The following is an 11,469-nucleotide window of genomic DNA, read 5'->3' as shown; positions in this document are numbered from 1 at the left end:
AACACGGCTTCTCGGAGCACAAGTATAGCTCAAATATATTTAGATTAAGTACAAGTCAAGTATACTTCAATGCCATTTTAACTATATTTCTGAGAAGTACATAAAAAGTAGACAAAGTACTTTCCTATGTTTTAGTTTAAAAGAAGAATACTAATAGCACACTTGAGTAAGCTTCTTTTTCGTAAGAGGCAGAAACAGACATACACAAACACCGAGTCTCATTATTCCAGTGAATCCAGTAACAAAAATAAACCCATCTGGATTTTCCAGTAAAACGATGAAATTCTTTTCAAAAGCTCTTTCAAGGAGCACTCCCGGTTTTCTAGGAAGCCATTGCTTATATTAGATGACTTCATAATGGAGTGCCTCGCGTGCGCAGGAAGTAAATCACACTTCTCTGAAGAGGAATCGCAACCACTGGCATGATTTCTGAATGCAATAATAAAAAAGTTATAATTTTGGCAAAAGTAAAAGCCTTTCATACCAAAAGTGAAATGAATGAGCCTCAGGCTAAAGAAAATGTTAATGATACACTCTAAAAAAAAAAAAGAAAGTTAAAATAGGGCACAATATACTGTATAATTTGAAGGAATTATTCCATATTTATTTTTTACAGGTGTTGTACCAGTATTTTGAATTTTACACCTCATTGCATTGTGTTTTAACAGAAATGTCTGCAAAATTAATGGATAATGTCGTGTATAATGAGCTGCCGGTTCTTTCTGTTATTTTATTTTAACAGTATACTAGTAACACACTCTTTTCTCTGTATATGCACCAGACACTTTTATAAAGACTTGATAAAATACCAGATGTTTGCTCTACAAATCATCTCACACTGCGCTGCTTGCCCTGAAATACCTCTTTTGTACAATATCATGTACAGTATTTATGTAAAAATACTTGTATAGTTTGTCTTAGATTATGTATATATAGTCAAATATTTGTAATATATGTATAGTTAGATTAGGGTAGTTATGTATAGGTTCATAATTGTTTCTTCTATTGTTGTATGTTTGTTTAATTATGTAGCACCGTTTCGTTCCACTATATGTCCACACATGTAGCAGAATACATGGAAAAGCCACTGAGAAAAACTAAGCTGTGTTCGACCCTTTTATCTATCCATCGAAGGCTCTGATTAGTGTGTGATCATTTTTGACTCATTTTGATCATTTTTGTGCTAATCGAGCTCAAACTGTGCAGACTTGAGTGAACTATATTGAATGCTAGTGCTTTTCTCTGGTGTAAGCGCTGAGAAATGTAGGATTTGAGTGGAGTTTTCAGGAACAGTTCACCAAATCTGACTCGTGTTAAAGCAGGGAATAGAGTTTATAGTTCAGGGACATGGGTGCTTTTTCAAAAATGGCGTTATGGTTTTGAAATTTTAGTTCAAAAGCCTGGTTATAGTGTTTTAGCAATCGAGAAAAACTACAGTACCAGGAACTTGACTGTCTTGAAGGGTTTACACATTACTGGTTAAATAATTGCTATGGAAATGGTGTAGTTTGCTGAATAGAAATAAAGCATCTGTAAGTTTGTGCTATTCAGACGCGCACAGAATAACTCGTTCATCTCAGGCTCAAGCAAATAAAAGCACATCTCCTGTTAAGCATGTATATATTTATTTGTTTGTTTGCTGAAATATTTAAAGTTTTGTAATATTTCCCCAGAAAAATGTAAACTTCTCCATATTCACAAAAAGAAAGACATTTGTTTATCAATCATTGTCAATAAAATGAAATTCATAATTACAATAATAATCATATTTGAATATAATATCTTTATAATAATAATAATATGAACATTCAAAACATCACTCCATATTCAGAGATGCTCCACTCTAGAATCAACAAATCTCTCGCGCATTCCAGAATATTTCCATGGGTAAATATATAAATATATACATCCTACGCTCCTGAATCGGGCCGCAGGGTCAAGGGTCAATGCTATGGCTTGTCCGTGTCTATGGCTAAATTGGCGGCTGGGTCCCGCGGCGAGGACCGATCGTTTCATCATGAAGACAAACTCATAGCAGTAAGAGCTAGTGTGCTACACAATGGGGAAAAGATACACGATCACGATCTGTCGTAGCATAATTGACCCCTATACACAAACGCTGGCTGATATGATCGCACAACTGCGCCAGAAGTGGTGAGAAACGACGTATCGATACAGACCCGGTCCAAAAACGCCCTCGCGTCATCCGCCTCCGAACCGCATCGCGTGCAAATGTGACCGCTCGTGTTCAGCCAATCAGAGCGCACTAGGGGAACTGTAGGCACAGAAACACTGTTCATTAGCATTATTTTTTCATAACTAGTAGTACCTGAAATGCAGACGAAAGTAATACTTTGAACAGAAAAGAGTAAATAAAGACAAAAGTAATCGACTAAAGCCCCAGCAAAGCAGCTACTGGCGTATATGAGTATCATCCATCAAACACCAAGAAAAGAGAAAAACTCAACCGACTTAAAATGAGAGAAACTTTCCATCGGTAAATCTGGACTCTATGTACAGAACTCAGCAGCCGACCTCGCCGGATGACGTCAGTGCTCGAGTGTGTGTGAATAAAGCACAAGCGCCGTTCTCCAACCTAGTGAGCCGCACGGACCACTGAAGCTCCTCACAGACTCAAAGCAGCAGAAAATCACAACAAATATCACAGCAAATACCATTTTATGAAAAATATCAATAAACATTTGTAGGGAAGCACCATTATGGAAATTCTGTCAACATGTCATGCTAACCTGCTTAAAAATATAATAATAATAATAATATAAAATGAGACTGGTCCCAACAGCACATAGAAACACTTTACCACCTCAATTACTCTAAGAAATTCATCAAAGGCAAATTTAAAATCTGTTTGATTTTTCTCTCAAATTCAGTTTTCTGGATTCCATTTATGGTTAATTAATCTGTTAATCTTGCTCTTTTTTCACAAATTCTTTTTTTCCCCGTTTAATTTTTCTTCATTATGCTTTAATGATTGAATCAAATAAATTGAATTAATTTGAACAATAATAGGGCCTTATGATTTTTTTCTATGTAATTCCATTTTAATTTTTAAATTACATTTTAGTAATAAAAAAACATGCATAATTAATTGAAATGATGTAACTTATACAATTTACTAACAATTTATTAAAAGTAAAAAAAAAGAAAAAGAAAAATGTAGGGCCCTCTGAAATCCATTTAATTTTATTTATTTTAATAATCAAAAAGTCTAATTTTATAATAATAATAATAAGGCCTAAGAAAATGTTTATGATTTAATACAAATTTACTAAAAAACATCAGTAATCAAATGAAGGCATAAACCCTAAGAATTTAATTAATCTTTTGATTCAATCGAAAATTAATAATTCCTTTTATTTTTTGGTAAACAAAGTGCTGCAAAATATTACTTACAGAAGTACATTCTATTGTGCAATAGTAATATATTTGTCACAATTTCAAGTTAAACTAAAGTTTGAATATAAGATAGAGTTACTGAATAATAATGAATCAGTATCATACACATTTAGACATTCCACTGTCTCTCAATGCATTGTGGGATGTGTGAAGCATCGGATCGGGCGGCTCACTGGGTCTGAAGAGAGCTTCAGTGGATGATTTAGCTCGGTCGCGTCTCAAACCGTGTCATCTGGGCGTTTGGCACAAACACACACCAGCAGTAAACGAACACGTCCGCTCGCTCTCTACCATCAAAGCACCACAAAACCCAGAAAACAGCAAAGCCACGACCGCTCTTCCTCTCTTGGGTCCACGACGCGAAGCCAGCGGGTCACATGACCGTCTCTGTCAGAGATGAGCAAACGCGTGATCATGGAACAAACCAAGTGTCCGACTCACTCGTCTAGTCTTTTTTTGCCCTGTTGTTCTCGATGGAGCTCTTTAGGCACGGAGAGGAGAGCCCGCCCCCCCGCTTGGTACAGGAAGGGGCGGGGTTCTGAGCGGCACACCGACGTCTGATTGGCTCAGAAAGAACCAAGCCCCTCAAAACATCATTTGAAAAAAACAAGATTTGTTATTGAGTCATTATTAGGAAGTTGAGGCTGCAACTGATCAAACACACACACACACACACACACACACACACACGTACACAAACACACTCCTGCAGTAAAGAGAGAGAGCGAGAGAGGCAGGGGATGATGGGAAGAGAATGAGAGCGTATAAAGTTGTCTCTCTCTCTCTCCATCCGTCTGTTTGCCTCTTTTTCTTTGTGCTATCGTTGTGATTGTTTCGGCCTCAAGATGCTGATTGTCGTCCATTTGGCTCAAAAATTCAGAAGAAAGAGAAAGACAGCAGGAGAGAGAGAGAAAGAGAGACACACCTGAGGGATATATAGTTATATATCACTTATATACATATATATACTCTCAATGTGTGTGAGAGAGAGAGAGAGAGAGAGAGAGAGAGAGTTTGTCCAGTTGCAGTTGGTCGTCCTCAGCCTCCGCTTCTCTCTTCTCTCTCAGCCAATCGTCAGACGCTCCTGGATTGAGGTTCAACCAATCACAGGTCCGCTAGTCCTGCACGGGCCAATCATGTTCCAGAGTGGGCACCATAAATCGGCTGAGGGAGAAACAGAAGCCGAGAATCAGTGACCCGATCCGTTAAAACACTCAAATTCATCTCAACAGCAAGAACTTAGTCAATATTCATCATACATTTAAAAATAAACTCATGTGGATAGAAAATATGAAAGTGATCGCATGGAGAAGAGCAGCGTGAACATTCAGCTAAACATCTCCTGCTGTTCAGCTGAAGAAAGAAAGTCAGCGACGTGAATAAATGGAAAGATGAGTGGATGAGACGAGCGGAAACAGACATGGAGGACAGAACAGAAGGAATTCAAGTCATTCTCCAGCAGCCAATCACAGGCCCTCCCTCTGAGGACATGCTGCTACTGTCAGCCAATCACAGGCCCTCATTCACTGTGATTCTTCAGCTCATCACACACATGCAGTGTTCACTGCTGGGGCTGGGCGGCACAACAAAACACTGCACAACATTACATGCCATTTCACTGAAAAGGCCCATTCACACAAACAACCATTATTACAACAATGACCGTAAAGCTTTAATAATGGCTCTGATAATGAAGTCCACACTCATGATGATAATGACACAGAGGAACGATATCACTGGAGTCACTTTCAGAGCAATTGATAACCAATCAGAATTCATCCTGCTTTAAAGAGCTCGAGCATTTTAAGAGACTGCAGAATAAACAGAACATTATCGTACGCTCAACATTAATGCTTGTGTGGGACAAGTGGAGTTTTTGAAGGGGCAAGTGAAAAGAGAATTTTACTTGCCCGACTGGACAACTAATCTGATTAAAAAACTAATTAGGGAAGCACCGAAATTTCGGCGAGAATGATTCTGATAGTACATTCGGTGTAAATGGCGATTGATAATGGATAATCAACAATAACAACAAGGTGGCGCCAGTTGAAGCTCCCGCAGCCCGTCTGTGTGAGAGAATCTCGTGGAGAAATCAAAACAAATGAACACAACTCCACATAGAAGAAACAGAAAAATTTTACTTTTTATATTTATAACGTACAACCTTGTTAAGTAACATGATACGACCAAGAGAGGGAAGTTTTCCCTGAAAACCACCATAGCAAATTTGACATTTATACAAGAGTTAAAACGAGTAGTTAATATACATTTTAGTTCAATATTTGAATTTCAATTTATTGAAAGGATATATTGTCAACGTTAACTGGTTAATGAAAATAGTTCAAACAAAGATCACAGCAGAACAGTTGCGTTTCACATTTCATATTTGTATATAAAACCCCCCAAAACAAACAAAAACATTTTAAAACATCAAGCTCACAATATTATTTATGCTTTTATGATTTTGTAGTCCAAATGCATTTGTGCTATATTTCAACTTCATTAAACTGTCTGTGTAAATTACTGTTACAATATCACTATAGTTATCGGTATAGTTATTGTTACAATATCACTATAGTTATCGGTATAGTTATTGTTATAGTTACTGTTACAATATCTCTATAGTTATTGTTATAGTTACTGTTACAATATCACTATAGTTATTGGTATAGTTATTGTTACAGTTATTGCTATAGTTACTGTTACAATATCACTATAGTTATTGGTATAGTTATTGTTACAGTTATTGCTATAGTTACTGTTACAATATCACTATAGTTATTGTTACAGTTATTGCTATAGTTACTGTTACAATATCACTATAGTTATCGGTATAGTTAGTTACAGTTATTGCTATAGTTACTGTTACAATATCACTATAGTTATTGTTACAGTTATTGCTATAGTTACTGTTACAATATCACTATAGTTATCGGTATAGTTATTGGTACAGTTATTGCTATAGTTACTGTTACAATATCACTATAGTTATTGTTACAGTTATTGCTATAGTTACTGTTACAATATCACTATAGTTATTGGTATAGTTATCAATACAGTAATCACTATAGTTATCGGTATAGTTATCACTATAGTTATTGCTATAGCTCTCAGTATAGTTATTGCTATAGTTTTGACTATTGTTATCGGTATAGTTATCACTAAAGTTCTATCATGACAACTCTCAGAGGGATTGGGATGGTAATGTACATGACAATGTTTATGTGTTTGGTCTTTGCGGAATAGATCTGCTGCGGCAGAGCAAGAACCGAGACTTGCTACTGCCAATACATCCACAACATGCTGCTGTGAGCATGTAAAAAATACTGCCGCTTCACATATAACACATATGAATACCCCCCATGTATAGCATAGGTGGAGCTGGGGAAGGTGGAAGGTTTCTGAGCGAGCTGCAACTGATACAGCAAACCAAATATTTGAATGTTGAGCAGCAAGCTCATTGGCTGCCAATACAAAAAGAACCAATCAGCTGCGCCATGTTATGATATCATGATGTCAGATTGAGTTAGACCTATCAGACAGCGCATCTAGAGTTTCATGACAGAACTTTGGATTTATCACCACAGTTATTGGTATATTTATCACTGTAGTAAGCTATCGTTACAGATGTGCCGATACTGGTATTGGGCCCGATACTAGGCTTCTGTACTCGTTAAAATGCTCCGATGTATAAGGCCGATACCACACAGCGTGTGAACAGTGCTGTGTCCAGAAAAAGAAACACCAACAACAGAGTACAGAATGGAGTTACTAGATTTTAAATAAGTCTATGAAGTAGATGTATGACATTAATATAATGTTAAACATGCGCCTGCAGAGCTGATAAGCACGCAGAGTGGAAAGAGCGCGTGGTGGCACAGCTTGTCAAGCAAATATCACTTTCTCACAGACATCATTGGGAAGTTTGTAGTTTGGTCAAATATGCCAAAAGCAAGTAAATAAAACAATCCATAAGTTACTAAAATTACTTGATGGTAAGGAGAGAGCACGAGAGAGAGCAGGAGGGAGAGAGTGAGTGCACTTCTGTTGCATGATCTTAATTCCTGTTTGCTCAATCAGCACATTAATAATTTGGATTAAAAATAAATAGTAAATATAAAACAGTATATATATATATATATATATATATATATATATATATACATACATATACATACACACACACACACACACACATACATACATACAAACATATATACTGGTATAGATACTGTTATGGGTATCTGTATAGTTTTACTACAGTTATCGGTTTATCATTGTAGTTATTGATAAGTTATTACTATAGTTATCGGAATAGTTATTGTTATAGTTGTTACAGTATCACTGTAGTTATCGGTATAGTTACTGTTATGGTTATCGGTATAGTTATCACTGCAGTTATCAGTTTATTTATCACTAGTTATTGGTAAGTTGTTACTATAGTTATCGGAATAGTTATTGTTATAGTTGTTACAGTATCACTATAGTTATCACTGTAGTTATTGTTATAGTTATCGGTGTAGTTACTCTCATGGTTATCGGTATAGTTATCACTACAGTTATTGGTTTATTTATCACTAGTTATTAGTAAGTTGTTACTATAGTTATTGTTAATAGTTACTACAGTATCACTATAGTTATCACTGTTGTTATCGGTATAGTTATTGTTATAGTTATCGGCGTAGTTACTGTCATGTTATCGGTATAGTTATCACTACAGTTTAGTAAGTATTTATCACTAGTTATTAGTAAGTTGTTACTATAGTTATTACTAATAGTTATTGTTTTAGTTATTACTATAGTTGTTACAGTATCACTATAGTTATCACTGTAGTTATTGTTATTTCAATATCAGTATAGTTACTGTTATAGTTATCAGTATAGTTACTGTTATAGTTATCAGTATAGTTACCAGTATAGTTATTGTTATAGTTATCAGTATAGTTACTGTTACGGTTATCAGTATATAGTTACTGTTATGGTTATCAGTATAGTTATCACTACAGTTATTTATCACTGTAGCTATTGGAAAGTTATTGCTATATTCATCATTATATTAATCCCAGTCAAACTGATGTTAGTAAACAGATTTAGACTAGCTTCTGACTGGATGAGACGTATTCAGAGCTACCGAGGAACAAATGACACACACACACTATCACTACACTATCACATCTCACTATCTCACTACCTCACTATCACACACACGACAGATGTGATGACGTCACGCACCAGCTCACTCTGGTGGAGTGGCATGAAGTTTACAGATGTGCATGTGACAGACCTGTTCAGTGAATATTCTGGTTTTGAGGTCAGGCATTCCACTTCCCCTCAGCTCATCCTCTACCACCATCAACCTGCAACACACACACACACACACACACATTCCCAGGATGCTCTGGTAATCGCAGGGACAAAGTCGCGAGTGCACAGCACGCATCTGACCTGTTGATGATGCCCTTGATCTGCGAGTCTTTCTCCATCTGCTGCTGGTGCAGGCGTCTCTCGCTGTCGTCCAGACGGCTCTGGTACTGCAGCAGGATATTACTGGTCTGCTGCTCCTGCGAATGCAGCCGCCGCTCGTACTCCTCCAGCTTACGGTGGGACATCATCAGACGCTCCTTCAGAGAGTGGATCTCCTCCTCGTACTCGCGCACCTGCACAGAGTATAAAACGAGCATGAGGGTAAATCTCACTGCCAACAAAGTCATTACGATTTGGGGTTTCTTCATGCAAAATATAATTGTAAATGTTTTACATAAAAATACTTATTCCTTTTAAAATGTATTAATTATTATTTTACTAATATTTAAACATATTTAATACTAAACTTTCATTACTGTAATGTTGAATAATTATGATAAATTATTCATATTGTGCATTTATAGAAAACTTTATGCTGATTTAGGACAGTTTTTATTACTATGTCAAATGCAAAACCAAATCTTTTGGTCAAATAAATAATTTTAATTTTAATTATATTTATATTATATATTATATTTAATTATATTTTCTTTATGGAAAATATAATTAAAATATTTTGCATATAGAATGTTTTTTTATTTTTAAATATGTTAATCATTCAAAACATTTCATTTAAATAAAGTTATAATAATTTTTTGTTGCACTGACATTCATTTTACTGGTAATTTGGGGTGGTGATGGCGCAGTGGATAAGACACATGCCTTTGGTGTGAGAGACCCGGGTTCGAATCCACTGTGAGACACCAATGTGTCCCTGAGCAAGACACTTAACCCCTAGCTGCTCCAGAGGCGTGCGACCTCTGACATATATAGCAATTGTAAGTCGCTTTGGATAAAAGCGTCAGCTAAATGAATAAATGTAAATGTAATTTAACATATTTAATCCTTAACTCTTATTACTGTGATGCTGAATAATTCTGATTATTTGCATCATTATTTGCATTACGAAGCCTTTAATTATCAAGAAAATGTCACAATGCAAAATGTGTTCATTTTTTATGCAAAACAATTTTAAGTATTTTGCATAAAAATACAAATTTATTTTTATAAGTGTTATTTATTTTTTTAGAAATTAAATGAAAAACAAGCCATTATGATTTTTAATGCACGTTATCTTACTGACAATTTAACACACTTAAAATGAAAAAAAAAAGTATGTTTTGCTGCCTGTTTTTAACATTTTAAATGGCAATTTAATGCTGTTTTAATCTTAAATAAAAAAAACTTTAATTATCAAGAACAAATCCGAAAAAAAAAACCTCTTGGTCCAACACATTTTCACATTTTCAGGGGGAAGTCGTGGCCTAATGGTTAGAGAGTCGGACTCGTAATCCAAAGGTTGTGGGTTCGAGTCTCGGGCCGGCAGGGATTGTAGGTGGGGGGAGTGAATGTCCAGCGCTCTCTCCACCCTCAATACCACGACTGAGGTGCCCTTGAGCAAGACACCGAACCCCCAACTGCTCCCCGGGCGCCGCAGCATAAATGCTGCCCACTGCTCCGGGTGTGTGTTCACGGTGTGTGTGTGTGTGTGTGTGTGTCAAACGCAGAGCACCAATTTTGAGTATGGGTCACCATACTTGACAATACGTCACGACTTTACTTTTTTTTTTTACTTCTTGATACAAAACTGACCCGGTCCAGACGGGACTCATCCATGCTCTTAGAGTGCTCCTTCAGTTTGAATTCCTCGCGGTCCACACGCAGACTCTCGATGTCTGCAGACAGGTGCGGCATGTTGGACACCCAGGCCACCGTACGCTCGGACGCAGCTGAGGGAGTATTGAGAGTGGACGGAGACTTTGAGCCCTGAAACACACGAACACAGAGAAAGCATGACGCTCATCTGACATACAGACGACATGAGAATACATCCACAGATTACAGCAGAAATAATAATAAAATACTGAATATTATTTCACTAAACAATATTGTGAAATATTATTGCAATTTAAAATAAATGTTTTCTATTTTAATATACTTTAAAATGTAATTAATTCCTGTGAAGTAAAGCAGTATTTTCAGAGTCACATGATCCTTTAGAAATCATTCTAATATACTGATTTATAATCAATGTTGGAAACACTTGTACTGCTTTTTATTTTTTATACTTTTTTTTATGGGACCTGTAATATTTAAAAAAATATATATAAAGTTAAAAAGAACAGTGTTTAGTCAAAATAGAGATTTTGTTACAATATAAACTATTCAAAATTTGGGGGTCAGAAATGTTTTTTCTTTCTTTTTTAAAGCTACTTTAAAAAAGTTTAAAGAGTTAAATAAACTTTATTCAGCAAGGATGTGTTAAATGGATAAAATTTATAGTATTAGACTTCTATTGTTAGAAAATATTTCTATTTTGAATAAATGCTGTTCTTTTAAACTTTTTATTAATCAAAGAAAAAAGAAACACAGGTTTCAAAAAAATATTAAGCAGCAGAACAGTTTCAACACCGATAATAAATCAGTATATTATTATGATTTCTGAAGATCATGTGACACTGAAGACTGCAGTAATGATGCTGGAAATACAGCTGCAGATCACAGAAATACATTACAGTTTAACACATA

The 11,469-nt window shown here is 35.8% G+C and overlaps 1 protein-coding gene across 1 annotated transcript in view; it reads right to left on the bottom strand.

The window, feature by feature from the left end:
• Positions 1-3,383: 3,383 nt before the first annotated feature.
• The window catches only part of LOC306885835 (ras/Rap GTPase-activating protein SynGAP-like), a gene marked incomplete at its 5' end in the record, with an annotated part of 83,684 nt that continues 75,598 nt past the window's right edge, over positions 3,384-11,469 (bottom strand). Inside the window, 4 exons of the mRNA XM_079442614.1 lie at positions 3,384-4,581; positions 8,702-8,774; positions 8,863-9,074; positions 10,534-10,707. Of these exons, the coding sequence (XP_079298740.1) occupies positions 4,552-4,581; positions 8,702-8,774; positions 8,863-9,074; positions 10,534-10,707 (489 nt within the window). The 3' untranslated portion in view covers positions 3,384-4,551. The remainder of the gene's footprint in view (positions 4,582-8,701; positions 8,775-8,862; positions 9,075-10,533; positions 10,708-11,469) is intronic.

The sequence above is a fragment of the Barbus barbus genome, assembly GCF_936440315.1.
Source record: "Barbus barbus genome assembly, chromosome: 19".
Taxonomy (NCBI): Eukaryota; Metazoa; Chordata; class Actinopteri; order Cypriniformes; family Cyprinidae; genus Barbus; species Barbus barbus.
This window is presented reverse-complemented; position numbering and strand designations above follow the sequence as displayed.